Source organism: Nansenia antarctica (genome assembly GCF_963989245.1).
Source record: "Nansenia antarctica genome assembly, chromosome: 7".
Taxonomy (NCBI): domain Eukaryota; kingdom Metazoa; phylum Chordata; class Actinopteri; order Argentiniformes; family Microstomatidae; genus Nansenia; species Nansenia antarctica.
This window is the reverse complement of record NC_137677.1, coordinates 55705969-55732207: the sequence shown is the minus strand read 5'-3', so window position 1 is coordinate 55732207 and position 26239 is coordinate 55705969. Positions and strand designations below refer to the sequence as shown.

The 26239-nt window shown below is 41.9% G+C and overlaps 2 protein-coding genes across 2 annotated transcripts; both read left to right on the top strand.

The window, feature by feature from the left end:
• Positions 1-11215: 11215 nt before the first annotated feature.
• On the top strand, positions 11216-19418 carry LOC308162798 (xin actin-binding repeat-containing protein 2-like; the record flags this gene model as incomplete). Its single annotated transcript, XM_080536939.1, has 6 exons — positions 11216-11230; positions 11632-11721; positions 12061-12118; positions 12800-14167; positions 14513-18088; positions 19381-19418. The coding sequence occupies 6 exons, from the start codon at positions 11216-11218 to the stop codon at positions 19416-19418; spliced, it is 5145 nt and encodes a 1714-aa protein (XP_080393065.1).
• A 487-nt stretch (positions 19419-19905) lies between these two features.
• On the top strand, positions 19906-23139 carry LOC308162797 (xin actin-binding repeat-containing protein 2-like; the record flags this gene model as incomplete). Its single annotated transcript, XM_080536938.1, has 2 exons — positions 19906-22381; positions 23048-23139. The coding sequence occupies 2 exons, from the start codon at positions 19906-19908 to the stop codon at positions 23137-23139; spliced, it is 2568 nt and encodes an 855-aa protein (XP_080393064.1).
• Between the last annotated feature and the right edge of the window lie 3100 nt (positions 23140-26239).

Here is a 26239-nt window from a genome sequence, read left to right as displayed (position 1 = left end):
CGACCCCGGGGAGTAGGAGATGGTGAACTTGAGCGTGAAGAAGTGTGCCAACCAGGCCTGGCGTGAGTTGAGCTGCTTGGCCCCTTGGATGTATGCCAAGTTCTTGTGGTCTGTCCGCACTATGAACGGATGAGTGGCGCCCTCCAACCAGCGCGGCCACTCCTCCAACGCGAGCTTCACCGCTAGTAGCTCGCTGTTCCCTTCATCCTAATTACAAATAACTCACAGGGATGGGTCTTGTTGTCCAAGGGGGACCACTGAGACAACACTGCCTCCACTGCAATGTCCGAGGCAGTAGGTAGTGAGGCGTCTTCCCACCTCGTGCTCCGAAAACTCCCGGGACATGTCGAAAACCTTCCGGAGTTCCTGCATAAACAGGAGAGTGTTGGTACAGGCCAGTGTCTGTCTCTCCCACTCTGCAGTGGGTCGACCAGTCAGCAGGGAGATGATATAGGTGACACAGGCTGGGGAAGGAGGATGGTAAACCACAGGAGGCGACGAAGGAGCTGCTGCGAGAGCCTCTGCCCCGCCACCCCCCTGGGCTGCGGGTTGCCGTGTGACGGACAGGTGTTGAACTGCAGGTTGACGAGCGAGAAAATAAAACAGGAGAACACAGTCTCAAAAAACGTACTTTGCTTCCGGGTGTTGATACACCCATACTTAGAAATAAGAAGCACCAGACAATCATATTTTTTAAACGATAATATCAATAACACCTGCATCCTTTTCAAAACTGTTGACAGACTAACAAATCCCCAAAGGATTTGGAGAGGATCTGCAAAGAGTGGGCCAAAATCCCTCCTAGGATCTGCGCAAACTTGGTACCCTAACCCTAACTACAAGAAACGTCTGACCGCTGTGCTTGCCAACAAGGGTTTCTCCACCAAGTACTGAGTCATATTTTGCTAGGGGGTGAAATACTTATTTTACTCAATAAAACACAAATCATTTTTCAAAATGTATATAATGTGATTTTCTGGGATTTTCTTTTTTTATATTCTGTCACTCACTGTTAAATTGAACCTACCATTAAAATGATAGACTGTTCATTTCTTTGTAAGGTTCCAATACGTTACGTTCACGATACGACCAACAAACGGTTAACAAACAGTGAAGACTAAGCAGGTAGTGAAGGGTACATAAAGGATCAGTGACAATTGCACACAGGTGCCTGTGATGAGGAGGCACAGTGGACGGTCGGAGGGAGACACCAAGGGACTACACCCCCATCCGTAACATGATGTCACTTATCTTAAATTCCATGGTAATTAGGATGTGGCTAGTTCAGATCTGTAGCTGAAGTTGTTTTCCCCTGTTTCAGTCTCTTTGCTCTTATTTATAACCAACCAAGGGAAATTAGCTTTTGTAGAAAATGGGCTATGATGAAACTGTGTCAGGAAAGGAAACAGGGAGCTGTGGGTATTCAGTAGCGTGGGATTGATTAAAAATGAATGACAACAGATTTTGTTGATGTCATGTGATGTCATGTGATGAATATGCATGTTTTTCTTCACTCTGAGCCAATACTGTAACACGATCTTCACCTTTTTATGCTTGTTTTCATTTTTTTCATAGGAAATATTTAGCTACAGGTTCTATAATTACTATTTTGTGTATAATATATTTATATCCAAGAGTGTGCCAATGTTAAACGTTGTCACTGGGACAAAGTTTTCATAACAGAAGACTAAGCTGAGAGCATGTCTTTATTTAGACTTCTCTGATCTCCCTCACACCTTGTTTAACCTTTTTGTTCAAGCTTTTTCGTTGTATTCCTCCAGGAAATAACACGGGCAAACGGTGCAAATGCTCAGTAGACTAAATCTAGCCCTGTATATTTTATTTTGGGAGATATCCTCTGGGTCACCTTGACCCTGTGGTGAGTGTATGTGAGTAAAGGTTGACTCCTCAATGCTGTGGGATTTGGGAGTGATGAATATGCAGTGTGCCAGTGAGACGGTGTTCACGCAGCTGAGCCTGAGGTATGCCGAGTGCGGAGAGATCCTTCACCCATCCTCACCAAGAGCTTACTGCAGTTACCCCCAACAGTCTCAGGCAGCTGACTGGTGCTTAGACACTGTACCAGCCGAGGGATCACAGGCATGGAGCATATGAGGTGTTGGGTAACCTGATGCACTGGAGAGAGTGACACTCTGTAGCACTATATAGCATTTTTCAAATGTACACGTTTATTAGTGGCACCATTGTGTCAATTACAGGAGTACTGCACAATGGGTGGAGCATGGGCAAACTTAAACTCACTTCTTTTGATTCCTCTGTATTTCATAATAACAATTCTTGTGTGGCTGGTGGGGTTGATGAACATTGAACATGTACTGTAACGCTGAATGATGCATGGGGATGCATGAATGAATTAATTAATGAATGAATGAATGGTCTTTATTGTCATTGCTATAGTACAGGTACCAAACAACGAAATTTGGGAGGGGTGGCTTGAGTGTGAGAGAGATATAAAGAAGACATCTTGTGATTTATTGTCTCCTATCTAATAGCATCTGGTGGTGATGCAGCTCATTGTAATGCACCCCGTGGTGGGATGAGCCTCTGTTGTGCCTGCGGTGCCTAGTGAACTGAACAGTCATGCCAGCCACTGTGAAGCAAGCTACTTTATACTAGGGGGCAGATTCAAAGCAGATACAATATATAACAGCAGCAATATACTATTGCCTGTAGATGTTCTCGTCTGGGAGAAGGGCCAACACTGGACTCTGAAATCTCTTTGAAGTGTCAGCTGTAGGTACTCTACATGAGGCTGAAGTGGTGGGTGAGGAGCATGCTGATTTCTGTCATGGGGGTATGGGGGGGGCAGTTGTAGACACTACCAGATGGTGTTTAATTGTGGTGCCCTAGAATTGAAATGCACCTATAATTCCCCGCCCAGACATTTTCATTTTCAGCTGCGTGCACTTCACATCAACCAAAAACAGCAAGCAGTGACATTCAGGTATCAGCATATAACACCAAGCTACTATTGTTGAAGATGAAACAAGTGTCGCGGTAATACATCTCATGGTGAGGCTATTAATTAGCAATGGCAACATTCTGCGTGATTCAGAGAAGATTAAACTGTCTAGTAAAAGCCCTACTGGGAACATTCCCATTGCCATTTTAGAATGTCAGGAGGACATTAACTTTCCATATAAAACAACAATTATTTGTAAACATACATTTAACCAGCAAATGTGTTTTTGTTAGCTAGAAACTAATTATGTTTCAGTGCCATAATAAAACAATTACATTGAAAAATGCTGCCTCTTGCATATTTTCCTGCATTGATAATTTGGTCTGCAACTAAATCACTACAATGATAACCGACGATAGAGAAATATACTTAACTGTGGTTTCCTAAATGACTGTCCTCTCACAATGAGAAGGCGACAGGCTATCAAATTATGTAGATTATGTTTCCCAGTGGTACTGTAATTGCACAGGTGCACAGACAAAGAACTATATAAGTGGATGCATGCCACAGACATTACGATCTTATTGTAATTTATTGTATTTTGGTAGAAACACTCTGTCTACTGACAGTAGGACTTTAATTTCCATAAATAATACATTACATAATGGACAGATATAAAGTACTTCCCTCAGGCAAAGGAGAATACACCAGAAAGGCATTAGACAAAGGTACATTATTTGATTGCTTTTGCAATGTGTTTCTATTTGAAGCTTCTCTAAAGTCTGTCTGTATAAAATAACATGTGCAGTAATGGAGTCTCTTCAGAAATATAGCTTGAAGATATGTTCTACTATCCTCTGTTGAAAGTTAGTCATTATCTGTATGTACTGTGGATCTTTGCAGTGATACAGCACAGCTTTCCGTTCTCCTTTTTAAGGTTTCTGTCACATTACTGTACAAAACTGCCACTTAGCTCCTCATGTACATCTTGGGCATTTTGGAGCTGTGTCTACTTTCACAGTAGACACTTACAAAGTCAGCAGACATTGTTTAAGTGAAAATGTTAACGATTCTCTTTGACGCTAATGGACATTTGGCGAGATGCATGTGTATCTGTTCAAGGGCCATTGCATGACCTCACTCTGCGATCAATGCAGCCCAATCCTGAGGACGCAAAGAAGAGTTTCACTTGAAAAGCACATTGTCTTACATAGATTAATTGCAGCTAATTGCTACTTGCAGTACTGTACCTGAGGATCTGAACCTACAGTATTGTTTACTAAAGCTGACTCTTCAGAGAAACACAAATTCATTGTAGCTCCTTTCAGGGGACAATATCGAAGAGGGCATAGGTGTTCTGTCGTGGAGCCAAGATGGCTAGTGGGGGAGATGTTGTCTCTGAAATAGTTAGCTCATTATTTTTCCCCGGGTTGTGGCTAGTCATTCTCTTTCCTGGAACACATGGTATGTGTTCAGTGATATGTAAAGGCTCTAAGTGTCTAAAGGAAAATCACTTCTTATTCCTCTTACGAAGAAAGTGGCCCATCTGGCATGCTCTGCTGGTGGTGGTGGTGGTGGTGGGATTGGGGTGACAGGCTGGATCTGAAGCAGTCCCATCTCCACTGCACTGCATGACTTACCCCTCTGTTTTGTATCACAGAAGACTAAAGCTCCAAGCTGAATAAAGCAGGGCCGATATGAAAATAACATGAGGCGTAATACATTCACTGACAGTCCCAATATATTCACACGCCGCATACAGTTGTTTTTCACAGGGTGAGATTTCAATGATGTGTACCACCACCTCTCTGCAAGAGCACTCATACTTAGTCGTATGGACATTTTCTCTAGTCATGGGTAGGGCCTCGTATCAAATTCATTTTAGATTTGTGTATGTCTCCTGTCTCCTATGATCAAGAGACGTCAGAGAGTGTTGCTTTCACAGGATCTTCTTGCATTTCAGTCTTCCGTGGTGAGTGGTGGCGGCAGGAATGCGTCGACGTCATCCAAAAGGCAGGTGACATATAGAGAGGCAGGTGTGGGTTACACGCAGGGTAGACAGCGCTGCGTTGATGTATGGCTGCCAGGTCTGGCCTCCCGTACACCGGCCCTGGCCTGCAGGGGGATACCAGAGTCTGCCTGGCGCCGCTGCTCCCCAGCTGGGCCCAATAGGAGCACAGATACAGAGACCACAGAGGTCTTGCCCTGCTCTGCTCTGCTCTCCAGAGGTGTCTCCTGCCATGTCTGCATCCACCACCCCCCCCCCTCCCTCCCTCCCCAAACCCACCCCCCACCACCCTCCTCAGCCCATTATCATTACATCACTGCTGACCCCATTTCAAACCCTCCGGTATCACCTGGAGGCCCATTTTACTCCCATTAACTGTCACTCAGATGAGCACTTTGCTGTCAGCCACTTCACACTGTGAGGGATATATTAAGATCATTGGGCAGTGAAAGGTCCTTAAGATATTTGTCACGAAAGACTACATTTATATACGATTTGGCATAGCATGACCGTGACAGACTGTGACAGCTGCAGATTGTTCAGTAAGGTATGGTGGAATCTGTGATGATGAAACTGGAATGAACTGATTTATTATTGCCTGCGAATACTGAGACATAGTTTGGCCTACAGGAAGTATTTGCATGTAGATTTTTGGGACTTGGAAGGTACGAAGGCCTCACCGCCTAAAAAAAGCACCTCTGACCCATCTTTTTACAAGTGGGCGGGGGGTCTAAAATAAAATCAGCTGTCACTGTGAGCTCGTTGGACAGAGGTGAATACGTACTGCTGGAGCTGGTCTCCAACGCCCAGTGGGATTTGTCTTTGTGTCGAGGAAAGAGACCCTGCAGGCCAGGGGTTTCAGTGGCTATCCTTCCTGTGGGATTCTACCTACTGAGTCTTAGTTTTCTATCCTTCACAGACCTGGTGAGTGGCAAACACATGTGTTGTGGTGGTCTATCATTTGGTATTAAATTAAGCCTGTCAAAAATTGACACACATACTGTAGTTGGCTCCATGTATTCCTCCTGTATACAATAGACTTTAGCATTTAGTATATGGAGACCTGCAGTAGCTAGTGTGATGATGATGATAAACCTTTTTTTATTAGATTTTTTTTTTAAATGTAAACCTTTTTAAGTGCTCTTTTCTAAACGTTAAAAATGGTTACATTAAATGTTTAGACATAATTAGTGCTGTAGTGTGGGAGAACAGAGGGGAAATGTTTCGCACTAGTGGAGGCATTGTTATTGCCATCACAACAACACGGACACTGTTATGGACATCCTTGTTCAGAGAGTAATAGGCCAAGCTATTCTTAGGAACCAGGACTGTAATTGAACATTTTTGGGATGGCACAGAAAGCTGACCTTGGGTTAAAAAGGCATTTTGCTCTGAGCAAGACTGTGTTTACTTCAGTAGCCTCATTGAGTAAGTGGACGGAGTGTCATGTCCCATTACTTGTCTTGTTAGCCAATATAGCAGTAGCTCATGATGTCATAAACCACAGTTAAGTTCAATATAGCTGCTGCAATCCAAAAGCAAAGCCCCCTTCTAGTCTAATTGACTCTATGCTGTACTTTTCCTCAGACGGTTATTGCCATTATAGACTACTAAGAGTATTGGAAGTATTGTTAGGAGATGAATGTTAAAGAGAATTATAGTATACTTAGATGGTTGTAAGAACATTGTTGCGTAACTTCAGACCTCTTTTGGTGCATTGACTATTAGTTGCCAAAGTAGGCTAAAAACAGGGTTGTATCATGATACCAAAGAGGTTTCTGGAAATGTGTCCACATCTAAACCTAAAGGAAGTCCTTGCCCTCACAGTTATCTCCAGCTCTCTCTCTCTCTCTCTCTCTCTCTCTCTCTCTCTCTCTCTCTCTCTCTCTCTCTCTCTCTCTCTCTCTCTCTCTCTCTCTCTCTCTCTCTCTCTCTCTCTCTGAGAAATATGACTCTCCCAGGCACCAAAGTTTAAAATAGGTATGATTTATTTTTGCAGGTTAGTGGCGCCTAGATTACTTCACTTTCCTGTTATGTGAGCTCTCAAACCGACATAACATGTCATGAGATACCCATGGACTGTTGACAATTTTTTGGCCGTCACATTCTCAGTATAATGAACACTATCTGCATACCTTCCAGAAGCAAAAGGCAATGATAAAAATCAACATTCTCCTATGTGTGATGAAAGAGCATACAATTTCCCATGGCATCAGGTATGTTGAACATATGTTGATTAATGGCTTTAGAGTAGGTGAAACCCACCTTATTTTGGGGAGTTGGCTATGCTTGTTCCTCATCCGTCTTGACAGGCTTATAGGTTTACACTAACATACCAAGCATTGCCAAGGGGCTAAAATAGACGGTTGAAGAGAGCGTTGCTCCAGACTTGTCCCTATGATCATATGATGTACTCATCACGAGCATAACTATGTGTGCTTTTCACCATCTTTTCAATGTCCTTGTGAGATGTGAAATGACACTACACAGATTTGCACCTTATCAATCTGTCATTGGAAAAAGCTCAAAGAAATTTGACAGATCTGTTCACTGTTGAATTTGAAATATTCTCTGTGTTAGCAACTGTTTTATCTGAAGCTCAAAGCAGTATCCTTTAGATAAGAAATAGGCCTACTCTCTTGAGCGCTTTGATCTGACTTTACATGTTTCCTTTGACTGAGGACTTCATTGCATTTTGAACCTATAAAAGATCATTTAAAGTGATTAAATCTGAGCTTTGCTGTCATAAATCATATTATGTAAGTAAAATATAATCTCCTTCCTGACTGCTTTTTAATGTGTACCACATTCTTAATTCAGTTTGATGGACTAACAGTTTCCTGCTGTTCAAAAAAGACAATCTATCAATGATGCATGTGTTTTTAGATTAGATTAATGCCGCTTATGCTTCAGACAATCTGCCAATTAAACAGCAGTTATTATATGGAGTTCATTACTGTCCGCTGTGTGATTCCAAAGCAATAGTGTTCCATGAACACAAAAGTCATTGGTAACACCAATCCTACAGTCCAGTGTCTGCTGTTTTTGTAGATTGTGTGCTAACAATAACAAAGTATTTCTTATTAATTATTAATATAATTATTATTTAAACATAATTGGTTGCTACCTGGTAGCAACAGTACCCTTCAGTGCTTGTTTAAATGTGTACCAAAGAAAAAAAACTTTATTTTTAGTTATTATTAGTAGTTATTATTATTAGTAGTAATGGATATTTTGTAATTATGCAATTCACATAGTTACCATTTTACCATGTATTGTAAATAACAGGTAAATAATGGACCCTCTCTGTCTATACCACAGCATGAAACACTGTGACATACCCTCTATTGTGCATCCATGCTTCACAACAACAGCACAGCAGATGTGAGATGTCTGCACGAATACTCCAGAGAAGGCTGGTGGAGGTAGAAATCGGAGGACAGGCTCATTGTAATGCATGGAATGGAATGGTGATACCATTCCTCATTCTGTTCGATACATTACACTGATGTTGTGAGGTGACAGTGCTGCGTCAGCATCCAGGCTAATGTGCTCTCTATGGGTGTGTTAACAGTCTGAGGTGTCAGAGCTTCATTATAGTAACAGTGGTTTACAACACAGATACACACATATACATCTATATCCTCCTCCCTCTAATTGGCTATCCACAGGGAGGTGTGTAATTGATTTGAACGATGCTCCTGTGTTGAAGAGTGACTGCCTCGTTTAGTTCATGAGAGTATCTGCAGACCCTTGTGGCAGTATCCCTCTGAATACTCTGTCTGCTATGAATAGCAACTCCATGGTTGATATACTGTATAGAATGACCTCATCTACTAACAATACCAGGAACCATGCTTGATTCATGGTGTGCTGTCAACGTTAATTTAAAGCTTTAGAATTATTTAAAAACTGAGTTGCCATGCCAGGGATGTAAAGGGGATGGTTGGTGTACTTACGTTCGCACCAGTGCCTGTTAACAGGACAGGTAAAGTGAACATCCACCTACTGTAAGTTTTCTAAGAATATATTGTAACTTCCTTGTAAGGCCTTGGGCTATATTTAAAGAAATTCTCCCTCTTATGTGCTTATGCAATGTGTGTTTGTAGTGTACAGAGGATCATGTGATTGTACAGTCACATAATACTTACTCTGTAAGTATGCAAAATAGATCTGCAAAATAGATCTGCTTTTCAACAAACTGCATACTGTAAAGCATAACTGTATTGGTCTGTGTACATACACTAGACAACATCAGCTATGTAAATTGCCACCTGGTATTTGTAAGCTGCCAAACCTTGATCAAATCAAATCAAATCAAGTGTTATTTGTATAGCGCATTTCTCACAAGATGTGACTCAATGTGCTTCACATGATGACAGAGCAAGCAGGCAAAGATAAAAAAAAACAAAAAAAAAACTGTAGACTGTGCAGCTAGGAAAATCGATATCTAACATATAGCTGACTAGTGTTTTCTATTCTGTGGACAATACTGTCATGTCTTCCATAAGAGTAACCATTCTGTCTGTGGTTCCCTCTAGCTGCTGGCATTGCAGGTGTAACCAGGGCGGGACTTCCTGAGGAAGCTGGGAACCAGAGAGAACAGGATTCTATCTGAAGACTCAAAGGGACCATCCCACTGACAGATCCCATGGCCATGTACCATCAGGCAGCTGTCTCAACGCAGGAGGACAACACCTTCTCTAGCGGGGTGTGGAGATGCACACAATAGGCCTACTGCGTGGATAAACTCACACATGATCAATGTTATGGATGTATTCTAGCCAGTGACCAGTCTATGTTCATACGAACAGACTTCGAACCTTTAAAAGGTGACATTTTAGGTGACAATGTATTCAGCTACTGCTACTGTCCTCCATGTCTGACAGTATGGTCATTGAAGCCATTTATTGCACATTATAATAAAGTTGTATAACCCCCCAGATGTTTTTGCTCACTAGAGTGTCATGTCCAAGATTCTGTCATGACCAAGTGTAGCTGCTGTCATGCATAGAGTGTGTGTGTGTGTGTGTGTGTGTGTGTGGTAGTGTTGTGATAGCTGCTGATGGCTTTGTCACGCTGTATGAGTGTGAAGTAATGACAGCTGACCCATAGGAGAGTTCAGTGGCCCTGGGAACATGACTCCCACTCCCTAGGCAGGGGCTGAGTAGAGTGGTAGATAACACAATGGGCTATTAATGCCCCCTGCAGGATAACTCTGTCTGGCCATTACTCATGTTTTAGACCCTCAGACCTGTCATCTGAACTCTACAGGGTTGGAAAAAAACAAGTACAATATCTGACTGGACATCATGCTGTCTTGCAGCTTTTTAAAAAGCAAGCAACAAAAAAATATTAGTCTGCCACTGTGTAAACAAACTGTCACCCGCATTTATATTGGTGTGTGTGTGTGTGTGTGTGTGCGTGTGTGTGTGTGTGTGTGTGTGTGTGTGTATGTGTGTGCGTGTGCGTGTGCTTGGTTGTTTGTGCACAGCTGCACCAGTATTTCTAGGAACATTCAGGGGGCTGTGGGACAAGGCTGAGCACAATGGACCCATTAGGCGTCAGCCTGATTCCAGACCATGTAAAAGTGAAAGCAGCTAATGATGGTTTCCCTGCTTCATTAGGTCATGGAGGAGGCGGAGGTCTGCTCCTTGCCTGGGGGGCTTGCCAGTGTGAGGAAACAATTTGAAACCCAGGAAACTGCAACATCGCACAATGTAACCCAGTTTCATTTCCAACACAGAAGTCAGCAGGTAATTAATGTGTGTTAATGTCAGGCGTGTCCTGTAATGCATGGGAGAGACAGAGAGCACTGGCAGCGGAGAGAGAGAGAGAGAGACTTGCAGATATATAGTCTGAGCTGGTTTAATTCAAACCTCCCATTCAGTCAGCCATCCATCCATCCGCACCAGTGTGTTCCGTCTTGCGTTCGATCCCCCACAGAGGGGAAGTCAGTCATTCGGGGGGTGAGCACAAATTTGGGTGAATATCGAATGAGTGAAGAGGTTGGGGAGGTTCCCTTCTGATACATTCTTTTCACTGCACCAACCACAGCAGGGCTTAAGTTACACAGTTCCATTTCATTTGATGCAATGCTATTGTTAACAATGCCCAACATGGGCAACAATGGAGAACGTATCCCAGTGGACCTTGTGTCTGTCAAAGCCCAGAGGCTTTCCATACATCCTGGTTGTGTTTTAATTGGCCCAGTTCTACAGTTTTGAATCCTCTGCCAAAGGGACACATAGCGGAATTGAAACAAATGGAGTGTTCGTGCCTCCATGGCGACAGCTACAGTGAGTGACTAAGGTGTAACCTCACAGAATCATCCCATCTCTGTCATCCTGCCTCTATATGCGATTAGTGTAATTTGAGACTGCAGTAAGCCATCTAATTATCAAGACCCAATCCTGTATTCTTTGTTCTCAGTGATGCATGCTTTATTTGCGGTTGTTGAGCATTAATTAAACCTGCTCTAGCCAACAGTACTGCCAATGAGAAGGAGCCATTTCCTGCTGTGTGCATGTGCGTGTGCTTGTGAGTGTGAGTGTGTGTGTGTGTGTGTGTGTTAGTGTGTGTGTGTGTGTGTGTGTGTGTGTGTGTGTGTTTGTGTGTGTGTTAGTGTGTGTGTGTGTGTGTGTGTGTGTGTTTGTGTGTTTTGAACTGTGTGTCACTGCCAATGTCATCCATCTCACAGGAAGTGTCAAACTCAGAGGTGACAGTGAGGAGCAGTGCCAGGGAAGTAATCCCCGCCAGTCAGCAGTTGATTTTTTACCAGGATGATCAGGTAAAGTTAGATTGGTGTCCTGTCATTCTGGTTTACAATACAGGACACTGAGGGTGTGCTGATAAGTCATGTTTTGTACCTGACTGCCTTAAAATGTTTTAACAACTGTAGAATGTGTGTTATAAAAATGTATATGTGTATATTATAGATATACACACACAGTACAAGCTCTCTATGACCACAGTGTGTGAGGACTAGGTTTAAGGGCTCATTACAAAGACAGCTCTGACAGAGCAGTGCTGCACAGCATTATCTTCTACCTGGTTTGACAATAGGAGCATACCGTACATGTCCTACTGTAGATGGATATTTTCATAACACTATGTCATTCTGATTCAGGTCACACATGATGAGAGCAACATGGCCTCCAGTTATGAAAACCATTATGATGAAACAGGTTAGAAGTCCCTATATGCTATTTTTATGTTTTACACTGCTCACCTTCCTTTAGATCAGTTATATTGTTCAAATTATTTAGCCTAGAATTATTAGGCTAATGTTATTTTTTCTCCTAAAAAAAACAATTATTTATCTTTTTAACTTTTAGAAGAGGACTTGCCAAGACTTACCACCAAAGAACTTAGGGATCACTTTGAAAGAACTATTGAAGAAGCTGCTCCAAGCAAGAAAGTTAAGGTAATACATGATTAACATCCTTGGTCTTAAAATCACATTTCCCTTTAAGATCTGTGGGAAAAATGATGTGCTTTTACAATTATTGCTGTTCTAAAATATAATATTTTCTTTCATGCTGATTTTATTACATTACAATATAGCCGTACATCATGTTAGGGGTCCTTCAAACGTTATCTACATAGTAATTATATATGCACGGTCATAGGAGCTACTGTGTCTACAACATAGTCTACAACGTGCTAAACTAAGATTTGGAGTACTATATAGGTAAACAGTCATTCTATTCTACTTTTATAAATGGAATTATAAATGGAGTTGTTGATTGTCTATGTTGGAGACTTATAATTCATAATTATTATCATTATTTTTCTCTTCTCAAACAAGATTGGATATAACTTCAGTCAGTCTAAGTGGTCCTCAAATGTGTCACAAAAACCCTCAGCCTGCGAGATATATGAAGCGTCTGCCACTGAAGCAATAGAGGAGGACACCTCTGCTTCTGCCATCGATTATGATGACACTGAATACTTTCCTCCTCCACCACCTGAAGATTCAGAGTATTTTCCACCTCCACCTCCAGACTTACTACAGCTCCCATCAGACAGTCCAGATATTCCAGAGTGCTGCTATTCACCTGAGACTGGGCCGGAACCGACTTACCCTTCTAAATACCCAATCAACAGAGAGGAGTACTCCAAGCAGAGAATGAGTTACGAGTTGAAACGCCTTTACAAACACATTCATCCTGAGGTTCGGAAGAACATTGAGAAAGAATACAACAGTGATGTGACTGAGATTGTGAACACACAAACAGAGAGCCAGGAAGATGCTAGATATGTATTTGAGGATGATGGTAGCAGTCCCTATAACACAAGCATCAGCCCAGACCAAGAATACCTGGAATGGGATGAAATCCTCAGAGGGGAGGTGCAGTCTATGCGCTGGATGTTTGAAAACAAACCCCTTGATGCCATCAAAGATGAAATTCCAGATGAGGACAATGATGACAAGAAAATAGCTCAACAGGAGATCATAGTGGGAAAAGATGTAAGACGCACAGCTTGGATGTTTGAGACCAAGCCGATGGATGCGTTGGGCTCACACAGCACTGAGTCAACTGAATACCGGAATAAATTCAACAAACTGGATAAAGGGGATGTCCGTGCTGCAGCCTGGTTGTTTGAAACCCAGGCTATGGAAACCCTTAACAAAATGCATGGGGAAGAAGAGCTAACAAAAGAGATTGTGTTTACTAAAGAGGATAGAAACTCTACCATCTACATGGTTGAAACGCAGTACATGGAGACCCTAGGTCATACTGAGACCATTGATGAGAGTCACCTCCTGAGTCTGAGGTCAGTGCTAGAGGAAATAAAGGGAGAAGTGAAGACCATCACAACCACATTTGAGACATTGTTCCTATGTGTCCTTATGGGACAATCAGGCCAGATGCTGGAGATCACATCTGTACGCAAAATGGAGATTCAGACGGATGGCGGTCAGACATCACGCTGGCTTTTTGATACCCAACCACTGGACACGACTAATAGAGACCCAGTCCCAGTAAAGCTTGTGTGTAGCCTATCCATGGAGGATAGCTACAAAGGTGATGTTAACCGGGGTAGGTTTTTGTTTGAGACAAAGACCTTGGAGTCCTTTCACGAGGAATGGGAAAGCTTAAAGCTACAAAAGGAGGATATCATCGGAGCTGACGTTCGGAAACATTGCTTAGTGTTTGAAACTCAACCGATGGATTCACTGAAAGATGATTCAAATTCTAGGCCCCAGACTATAGAAGACATTATTGGTGGTAATGTTAGATCTGCCAGACACTTTTTTGAGACTAGTCCACCCAATGTTCTGAAGGATGGCCCTGAGGTAGGGAAGCTTAAAAAAGCAGTGGCAAATGAAGAAGAGAAAGGAGATGTAAGACATCAAAAGTGGCTTTTTGAGACTCAGTCATTGGAGCACATAAGAGATGAGAAAAAAGAGGTCATTCGAACTGTGAACCTCGAAGAAGATCTCACTCAAGAGGATGGTACAAGCTGCAAGGCAGATGTCCGTAAGAACTGCTGGGTATTTGAGACACAGCCAATGGATACTTTGAAAGATGATTCAAATGCCAGACCCATGTGTAAAGAGGAAATTATTGCAGGTAATGTCAGGTCAGCAAGACATTATTTTGAAACGACTCCAGCTGACGATTTAAAAGACCTTCGTGAGGTGGGGAAACTGCAGAAAAAGGTGACACTTGATGAAGAGAAAGGTGATGTCAGACACCAGAAGTGGGTTTTTGAAAGTCAGCCCCTGGAGCACATTAGAGATGAGAAAAAAGAGGTCACTCGAACAGTAAACCTAGAGGAAATTGATAGAGGCAATGTCTCAAACTACACGCAAATATTTGAAACCACAGACCTAAGCACATGTGATGAATCACAAAAGATTATTGTGGAGGGTGTAACCTCTGGCTCAGTAAGATCGAATAAAGATATCTTTGAGTCAACACCAACGTATGCCATGCAGGACAGCTATGGGCACTACCATGAGGTAAAAACGGTGTGTCGGGAAGAGGTTGTCAAGGGAGACGTAACTACCTGCAAATGGATGTTTGAAACACGTCCAATTGACCAGTTTGATGAAAGCATTAGTAAGTTCCAAATAATAAAGGGAATATCAAAAGAAGAGATTGAGTCTGGTGATGTAAAAACTGCCAAGTGGCTATTTGAAACACAGCCTCTTGATGCAATTAAATACTTCAGCAATATGGAAGATGAGGAGACAATTGGAACTAGGGAAAGTGTTGACATTGTGAAAGGTGATGTGAAGACCTGCAAGTGGTTATTTGAGACTAAACCCATGGATGTCCTGTATGAGAAGGTTGAGTTAAAGTGTGACAATGACACTGAGGAGATGCACAAAGGGGACGTAAAAACCTGCACATGGCTGTTTGAGACACAAGCACTTGATTCTATCCGAAATGAGACAGAGACTGTTCTCAAAACATGCACTGTAAACCAGGACGAGGTTCATGGCAAAGATGTGAGAATGGCTCGCTTTCTCTTTGAGACAGAAAATCTGGAAAACATCACAGGGGAGGGAAGTGACTCTTTTAAGAGGGTCACAGAGATAAACATTGAGTCTGGAGATGTGTCTAGGATGAAGTATATCTTTGAGAACCAGTCCTCTGATATCATGACCTCGACATCTGAAGAGATCATGCAGAAGCTTAAAAATGTGCAAACAGAGGACATACAGAAAGGAAATGTGGTTAACTGCAAATGGCTGTTTGAGAACCAGTCCATAGATACCATATGTGATAGCGAAGAGGCATCTATTGGCACCCGCACTGTGAATGATGTACAAGGAGGAAATGTTGACAAAGGCCGTTTCATTTTTGAAACCTACACCTTGGACAAAATTCAAGAGGTGTCCTCTGAGACAGAGACAGACATAACAAATATGCAGAAAATCATCCGTGAGGAGGGAGAGAGGGGGGATGTGAAAAATTACACCATGATGTTTGAAACTCAGCCTCTTTATGCCATTCAAGACAAAGAGGGCCATTACCATGAGGTCACCACTGTAACTAGTGAGGAGGTAATGCGGGGAGATGTGGTTGGGTCCCGCTGGTTGTTTGAAACCAAGCCTCTTGATGCTATCAGGGATACAGATGAAGTCTATATTATCAAATCTGTCACACAGGAGGATGTTCAGAAAGGAGATGTCACCTCAGCCAAATGGAGATTTGAAACACAGCCTCTTGATATGATCGCAGAGGACAGCAAGGTTTTGATTAAGACTGTTGAGGATATTCAAGGCGGAGATGTAAAAACCAATAAACATCGTTTTGAGACTGATGCGTTGTCACAGCAGTCTATTCGAACAGTCAATGTGAGTGAAATTCAAAAGGGTGATGTCAGGTCAGCAAAATGGAGGTTTGAAACACAAACAATTGACAAAATACGGAGCATGAGCTCTGAGAATTTAATTGAAACCGTCCGAAAGGAGGAGACGGTGAAGGGAGATGTTAAGCAATCAGTGTGGCTCTTTGAGAAAAATCCCCTTGACCACATAAAAGAGGTTGATGAGGACGGTAGTGTTGTTACTCGAGAGGAAATTCCCAAGGCAGATGTGAAGACAGCAACATGGCTGTTTGAAACTACTCCATTCCATGACTTTAATGAGAGCAGTATGGAGAAGACTGAAATCCTGGGTAAAAGTATCAAAGGAACCCTTGAGGAACTTTATAGCCAGCAAATGGTTAACTCAAAGGGAATACTCATTGAAGCAGATGAAATTGGGGATGTAAGAATGGCAAAATATCAGCTAATGAATAAGGAGGCCCCAGAGATCCAAAGAGAAGAAATCATCAGGGGGGATCTGAACAACATTATGATGACTCTTTTGAATAGACGGGAAACAAAGGAAGGGGGGATCGTAATAGATTCAGAGGAGAAGGGTAACATCAGTACAACGGTACACCGACTGTTCAACCAAGAGAGAGGCCTCAATGTGGAAAAGGAGGAAATATTAAGAGGTGACATTCAGGAAGCCGTGAACAACCTTCTGAAAGAAGGAGGATCCGCCAAACGTGGTATTCTCATTCAAGAAGACGAGGTGGGAGATGTGCGAATGACTATATATTCACTTCTAAATAAAGAAGAGGACATGAGTGTTGAAAAAGAAGACATCATAAAAGGCAATATAAAGAGCGCACTGCAGAGACTGTCTAAAACAGAGAATCCAGACGAGACGATGAAGATAAAATTGGAGGACACGGAGAAGGGAAATGTCAACTTTTACTCCACGTGCATTGAATCTGGGGCGCTTGACTACCTCAAACAACTCCATGTAGCGCCAGATGAGACTCTGCCTGAAAGAGTGGAGAAAGAGGAGATTGTTGGTGGTGACATAAAGGGGACAAAGCTCATCCTCGGTCGTAACCGATCACAAATTGAGCGTACAGTGATTGAGGAGGACATTGTGCACGGAGATGTTCACAACACAGTCATGGCTTTCATGACCGAGCCCACAGTTTCACTAGATGGCCTACAGAAAGAGGAAATTGTAAGGGGCGATTTGAGAGCAACTATGAACTCGCTGTCACAGTCTGTGAATCAGATGTCGGTTGTAGAGAAGGAGGAAGTGGTGAAAGGCAACATACCCAAAGCCCTAAGGTGCCTGGAGAGGGCCCAAAATTGGTCCAAGGAGGGGGAGAAGCCAGACATTGTCAAAGGCAACATCAAAGGGGCACTGAGGTCCCTGGAGAAATCCTCAACTGCCAAAGTTGATATTGTCGTCGAAGATTTAGTTCCTGGAGACATCAAAGGTACCTTGAAATCCTTAGAGCAGGCAAAGCAAATGGTGAAGGAGGTTGAGAAGGAAGAGATTATAAAGGGTAACATTCATACAGCAAAGCAGTGTTTGCAAGATGCTTCTAATGAGAAGAGAGCCTGCCAGCAGGAAATAGACGTTCAGGGAGATGTGAGAGGTACTATACAGCTCTTATTGGAGTCACCAGCTTCACAGAGAATGCGAAGAAGAGGCAGCACAGAGGGTGATGTGAAGATGTCCATAAAGTCACTATATGAGCAGGAGCAAAATCAGTTTGAGAAAGAGGAGGTGATAAAGGGGGATGTGAAAGGGACGATAAAATCATTGCTGGAAACAGCAGAGCGTGCAGCTCCTAAAATCAGAGTAGGAGCGAGACGGGTCAAAGTTTCTAGAAAGAGTGAGACAATTAAACAGGCCCCCACTGTTCAAAATCAAACTGAAGCACAAAGAAATATACAAAAGATAAAAACTGCAAATGCAGTCGAGACTGAGAGTTTGACACAGGAAAATCATACCATCTCAACACAACAAACCCTCTCAATGCAATCTACTGCCAACACAACAGAATCGCATAGTGCTCAGCAATCAACAACAGTAATGGAACACAAAACCATTACCCAAAAGCATGGAATTAAAACTTTGAGTACAGAGTTCCGTAATCTCAATTCAAATCGGAAGGGTTTAATCAAATTAGATAAAACCAAAGTTATTAAAAGAGATGTTTATATTCCAAAACCCCCACCATTAGAATCTGAACTCCTTCTCCCTCCCCCACCTTCACCAATCGCTGATAACCAATCATCCAATTATCCAACTCATCCTCCACCTGTCAATAGGCTTGACAGTGACCTTCCTCCTCCTCCAACTCCTCCACCTCCCCCACCATCGGTTGACCATGAGCTTGATAATTTCCCTCCTCCTCCTCCTCCTCCACCCATTGCCGGTGAACATGATTTCCTCCCACCCCCTCCCTCTCAACAAGAACTGGACTCTATGCCATCCCAGACACCTCATCCATCACTAGCAAAGGCCACAAAAATGACTGTCAAAAAGGTGAAAGCTCCTACATTGCACAAAGTCCCTAAGCTGGAGCCTTCCGTTCACCAGCAAACTAAGGCAACATCAGAAACATGTATAACCACAGCCAGCAAATCTGTGGTTGAAATTAGCAAAGCTCAAAGTGAATCAGCATCAACGTCAAAAACATCAGAAATCCCATTCCCACCTGAATTAAAGAAAGTTTACATCTCTCCTGTTAGATTTACACCCCCACCCTCACCCCCTCCTTCCATGAAATCTAAATTCAACACTCCATTAATAAAGGCAGAGAAAAAGTACCGAAGATTTGAAGATGAGACTACACCCCTCTCTACTCCAGGTCCCATTTATATACATGACTCAGTCACAGCCGCACTTGAAATGCTTTCCTCTAAGGACACAGGTATGGAGCAATCAAAGAAGAGCATAAAATTCGATTTCACCCAAGAGAGGGCTGAGACTGTGACTAAAGTGCAATCAGACACACAATCATCTGATTTATCCAAGCATATCCAAATCTCTGACACCCCCTCAAGCAAGACTTTGATCACTGCTGTAAATGAGAAAAATCTCCCTGATTCTACTGTTATTTCTTCAGCTAAACAGCATATTGTCTCTAATAAGACCTCAGAAGTCTCCTCTGTTCAACAGACCACATCCATTTCTTCCACTACACAACAGACGGTTAGTACCACTAAACAGCAGGTGGTTTCAGTCTCCTCAAAACAGTCTCAGTCAGCTATCACTAACAAAGTCCAAATATCAACCAGTGATGGAAAAATGCTGGACAATCCCAAAACTGACACAAAGAAGGATGTCAAAAATCTAAAAACTAAAGGTTCCAATAAATCTGAAGACAAAAATAAAAATGAGAATTCCGGTACACTTGAAAAGGTTCCTACAAAAACAGAAAAAGTAACCCCAGAAAGAAAAGCCAAAGCAGGTAAATCACCTGAGAAGAAAAATAAAAATGACAATTCTGTATCACAAGGACCTGAGATGTTTCCCAATGAGCCTCCCAAAGATACTGTTGTCCCAGAAGCTAATGTAAAATCAGCTAAATCAACACCAAAGACCAAGAAGGGAAATAAGCAAGAAAAGCAAGTAGATATAAAAGAAAGAAAAGAGCAAGATGAAACTTTGAAGGAAAACATTTCAAAGGAACAGGATGTAAAGATGGAGGTGAATACAGTCACTACGGTTAATGTGAGCAGTGAACAAAAACAGGCAGAGACCAAGATCAAGGAAGAGACTGAGGTCAAGGAAAAGACAGAAGTAAAGGAAGAGACTCCTGCTTCTTTAGACAACCAACCAGCAACTCCAACTCCCGCAAGAAAGAAAAAGAAGAAGAAGAGTAAAGGTGGGGCACAGTCAACCCAAGGTAGATCTGTTTCTGAAAGTTCCATTGAGAACCACGGGGCCATCACTGTAACGCAGACACACAAAGCCCTACAGGAGGAGCACATTCAGGTCCACAAAGAAGTAACCATCACTGAAAGCAAAGTGAATCAAAGTTTCCAGCAACAACAAACAGTCCAAAAACAGTTAAAGGCATCCCAAAAGAAGAAAGAGGCGACAGGCAACCAGCAGATTCAAGAGAAATCAAAGGAAGAACAGAGAAATGTTCCAGTGAAAGAGACAGTCGAGTCAGCACAAAGTGAACCTGTAACGCCCTCAGCAGAGAGCAGTGAGGATTCCATAAGAGTAGAAGAAGTCCATAAATTAATTTCACATATAACAGAGTTACAAGGAGCTTCAGGGAAAATAGATTCTAAATCAGTGAAAACGTTGCTGAATACAGTTCCAGCATGGCTCATAGGCACAGAGGAAAAAAGGGAGTTGGAGGAGGATGCAGGTGATCATAGCATACTAAATCTTACCGAAATTGTTTTATATGTGAAAAAACTAGCACAAGCAAAACTAATGTATTTAGAGGGAGACTTCTACACTGTAGAAAAGCATGAAAGTGAAGCAATTTCTGAAAAGATTGTTTTTGGTGGGGCAACGCCGAAAATATCTAAGATAAGCATCGGCTCAGCGAAAGTTGAAAGCCAAAAGAATGTTGTGGCGAAGAAAAAAACTTCACATGAAAGCAGAAAGCAAGATATGAGTATGTCTACTGACCTCAGAGCACCATCACCTTTACTCAGAATGCGTTCACCCTCACCCACCTTTAGCAGAAAGCTAGATATGAGTATGTCTACTGACCTCAGAGCACCATCACCTTTACTCAGAATGCGTTCACCCTCACCCACCTTTATTACCATTGAGTCTACAAGGAGAACTGACTCACCTCAGAGGGTAACGCCATCACCTACCCCAATGCACAGATCAGCCACCCCTCCAACCCCACCCCCTCGCAGGTCTGAGACCCCTACATCACGCATCAACAGGATCACACCCTCACCCACTTTCGATAGAGCAGAGAATTTGGCTCGACTGAAAGACACCACAGCCAAGCTTTCCCGTGGAGTAACACCACCACCAGTTCCTCTCATCCAGCAAGTCACAGAGAAGAAATCGGAGATAGTGGAATCCCCCGCATCATTCCATCGGCAAATCAAAATCGAGGCACAAGCTGTGGAAACAACAGGGGAAAAAAGCACATCTGAGCAGGTCACAGAAAATAAAACTGAAATAGTGGAAACAACAGAATTTCTTTTTACATCTGAGCAGGTCACAGAAAATCAAACTGAAATAGTGGGAGATACAGAGTCATTCCAACACTCAGATATAGACATCATGGAAGTTGCAGACATGTCAGACTCATCAATGGTGACTACATCAGTGCGAGACAAGAGAGAGTTTTATGAAGAGGCTCAAAAAGCGAAAAAGAATAAGACCTATGTGAGAAAGGATCCCATTGATATCCCAGAGCGTTTGGGCCCGGACATGGAGGACCCTGAAATAGAAAAAGAGAAGGAGCACCTCCCCAGGGTTGACTTGTCAGGGCTAGTCAACAAATTTGAATCACCGGAGGAAATGATCTATGTCAGAAAGGAGCCTATAGTAATCGCAGAAAGGCTTGGTGTGAGTGAGAGCGAAAACACAGTGACTGACATAGTAAAGACAGAAACTCTAGAGGAGGAAATGCAGACGTTTGACATCCAGGCTATTAAAAATGTTTTTGAATTGGGTGAGCAAAGTCCCTCGTTCAAAGAGGAGAAAAACAAACAGGAGGTGCTGGCATCAAGCCTGAGTGAAACACCGACAGACAGTTCAAAGCAAGAGACTCCCCAGGAGACACAGAGGAGCTCCCGCCAGAGCTCTCCCCTGCCTCCCCAGGAAGACGTGGTGCAGAAGGAGCCAGCAGGGTTCTCTGAAACTAAGTCGGTCACGGAGCACTTCTCAAATGTTGATGAATTCGGCAACAAGACAATTGGATTACACACAACTGTTTCCCAGCACTCTGAGAAGGTAATAACGGGTCCAGTCCCTTTCTCATATGCTGACGCGGTTAAGAAAACATCACTAGAGGTGAAGCCGACTGAAACCTCTGAATCCTCTGAGGAGTCATCCACTGAGGAATTGCTGAGGAATTTCCAGAAAACATGGATGGAGAGTGAGAGTGTTTTTAAGAGTCTCGGCTACAGTGTGTCAGAAGAAAGAACATCACAACTCGTGTCACACGAGACGACGACTGTTGTTACTGGTAAAGAGAGTTGTGCTGCACAATAGGACTTGTAACTAACTGGAATTAATGGCATGCTCTGATATTCACTGCGACCTAACATGAATGAAACATAGCTCAACAACTGCTCAACAAGCATGATATACAGTATCATAACATGGAGAAAATCATAGAATATGCTGCATTGCGGTGATTGTATTTGAACGCAGGCTTTACCCTTTGTTGTTCACTATTATGTGTGTGATTGCACCCCTGATTGTAAGGATAGTTTACCCAAATAACACAATGATAAAATGTGAAATTTTGTAATTTTGTAAAATTACATAATTGTTAGATTACCTTGACTGCTTTCAAGGGTAAGGAAACAATTAAGTAATTTCAGAATTTGGGGGAGCTATCCATTTAATGTGTTTTGGAGATGATACAGTACTGTGTGTACAGTGTCTTTCAAGATACTTCACATTTTAATAAGTATTATCAAATTGCTTTATTACTGAGAGTCTAATATTAGTTTAAGTTATTTAATTACACTAAGTATCTTCTCCATACACTATAATTACTCTAGTCACAACAATAGAACACTGGTAGCAAAGTAATTGCAGTGTTACTACAGTACACACGTATACAACTATTATTACCATGTGGAATGAATTAAAGAATAGAATGTTCTTCACTTTTCTCCATCAGGTTCGAGTTCCAAAGTCGGAGCTTTGCACTGTATGTCAGAGGAGGGTGTATCCGATGGATGCTCTGATAGTGGACAGAAAGAAGTTCCATAAATCCTGTTTCTGCTGCGAGCACTGCACAAGTAAATTAAGGTAAGGCAAATAGCCCCCGAGGAGAGGTAGCAATATCACCTACAGTATGTCAGCAGAGGAATGGTTTATCACAGTGCGTTGTCACAATGTCGGATGCCATTTTGGCTGAGATAATCACAGTCAATTATGAAAGGTTAGGTATCTTTTAAGATTCTTGCTATTTCAATATAACTCAATTGAAATATCTGAATTCAGAATCACTTTTCCATGCATTTTTGTTTTCAATAATATTCTATGTTTGTCTTCTCCAGCCTTGGCAACTACGTCTCTCTCCATGGACATTTGTACTGTGTACCACATTACAAACAACTCCTCAAGTCCAAAGGGAACCATGATAATGGACTTGGAAAGAAACTGCCCACGAGTATCAGACCTACCCCCTCACCAGAGCAACTTGATTGGAGATATTCAATTTCACAGAGCAGCTTAGGCTCCGCAGAAACCCTTGAAAAACATTTTTTGAAATCAATTGATGAGACCAAAATAAATACCAATAAGATATCTGTTGTGTGGCCTCCACAAGGCCACCCTGCAAAGAAAGCCTTTAAAGTGGAGGAGGACATGAAGCTGACTAAGCCACAATGGCCTCCCCAGGACAATTCCCCCAAGTCACCCAAACAACAACATAGAAAAGCTGTTCCCAGGAGCGATCTTTGAGAGACAGCAATCACTATGGCAAGTAGACATGACTGTACTGTATAATGTCAAGTAGAACAGAAGAGGCTTCAAGTAGTTCATGGTAAGGAAACCTATGAAGCAAAGAACGGAGAACTATGAATTGAGGAAAGTCGGAGACAAAGGGACAAAAGAAAGTGTAGTAGATAAACAGGGAGATGTGAATGGTAGAAATACAGACAGTCGACATGAAAAAGGAGTGTGGGAAATTGTGTACATACAGTAAATGGTGTGTGAGAGTGGAAAAGCAGATGGAAAGGAAAGTGCTGAGGGTCAGAGTGAAAGAAGATGGTGGAGTAAGAGTGGATGTAAACATGAGGAAAGCCTGAAACTTCATTGGTTTAAAGATTTGAAGACTTCAGATTTCAGTCTCAGTCTTCAACAGTCAGCTTAACACAGTACTCAAAGTATTCAAATGTGTAATTTGATGTTGTGTTCACTAGTCTTACAGAAATAACTTAATGCGATTATTACCAAAATTCAGATTTAATAAATTAATCCAGTTCTTTAGAGGGGAATGTGTGGGATGTACATCATGACATATACATATTTGCCCAATATATTTAGAGACATTTTTTCTCATACAGTACATTGATTTTGTTCATTTGTCAATTAGACCATGGAGAGAGTATATACCGTAACAATTTGAATTTAAACACACTGTCATTGTTTTACTGTATTTTGTCTTGGCTTTTTCTTTCAACATATCAACATTTTTACATTTGCCTTTTTCTAGCACCTGGTGTGCAACCTAGTAAAAATGATCTTGGAAATATTTTCTTATATTATATCTATAATATATACAGTATATACTATCCTTTTAATTGGTATTAATCATGTTTGTTTTGGACATTTGTATCCTTTTTAAACGGCAAATATTTTGCAATGCACATTTTATTTTGTAGATTAGCCTACCTTGCTTTGTACAAGAGTATTCCTGATTCTCTCATCCTGTCAGGCTGGTTTACTTTCTAATGTATTGCTGATCCAAGGGCAATAAAAACATTTAATTGAAAAGTCTATATTGTCTTCTCTCTCACATTCATTTTAAACACCTTCATTGTTCTAACTATAGAAACATAACATAACATGCTTTTATAGAACACAGGCACATTTATGAACTTTGTATGTGGTTTATCATAGTGAGTAAACACTGCAAACACTTTCACAGAGCCTGAATGTTGAATGCAAGCTGGCTTGGGAAAGATCACGTTGCAAATGACAGTTCAAACTAAAGATGTGGAGATTTCTTTGTCACTGAATTGAATACAAACATAATCAATTTGGGCTGCAATGCATGCTAACCCCGTGATTAAATTAAATAGATTCTGCACTCAAGCCTTAAATGGGCCAGGAACGTAACAGAACACGTAGCAGGCATAATATGCTACAGTAATGGCCTGTTTCAATCAGAACGTTTCATGTGAGAACAGAAAATGTATGACAAGCAGTGTCAAGCAGTGAGCTAATCATCACAGCTCATAAGCATTTACATACAGTACGTAACAGCTCAGTTTCAGATTGCAACTACCGGTTTAAAATAGGATTATGACCAAATCGTGACCTTAGAATTATAAGGTTCTATCTCCGTTTAGGGTAGTTCAGAGATATTGAGCGTCAAAGTTTTTGCATTCCATTATGTTTTGTGAGATGGAACCATTGTATTTTATGAATGACTAACTCAAAAATGTCAACATTTTAAAAATAACACCACACAGGCATTAATAAACACCTAATGGATCAGACTATGTAAAAAACTCAATTTTGACAAAAATGGAGATAGAACCTTATAATTCTAACGTCACGATATGCTACTGTAATGGCCTGTTTCAATAAGAACGTTTCATGTGAGAAAAGAAAATGTATGACAAGCAGTGAGCTAATCATCACAGCTCATAAGACATTTACATACAGTACGTAACAGCTCAGTTTCAGATTGCAACTACTGGTTTAAAATAGGATTATGACCAAATGTGGCTAGTCATCCTCTTACTGCTCCCCACCTTTCTTGGCAGATGTCCCATGCGCACTCTCCGTCCGCCCAGCTGAGCTGTTCCGTTCCATTTGATGCGTAATCCGTTTCTGACTTTAAGGTCTATCCTTCGGCACACCTGCACCTGCTTCGGTTACCAACATGTGTAGGCTACTGTACTTATCGTTTCTCCTTCTGTTGCTTGATATCTCTGACAGGTATTCACTTCAATAGGCTACTCTTTGAATGACTGTCATGTTATGGTATTTCTCACTTTAAACGAGTTGAAGTTGTGTGAGACGTAGTAAGCTACAGTACAGGTAAGCTTGTGACCTATTGAAACTATTATTTGCATGTGGACTTTTTGCCATTGTCAAGACCAACACTTTTTTTTTTCAGTGTGTGTATGTGTCA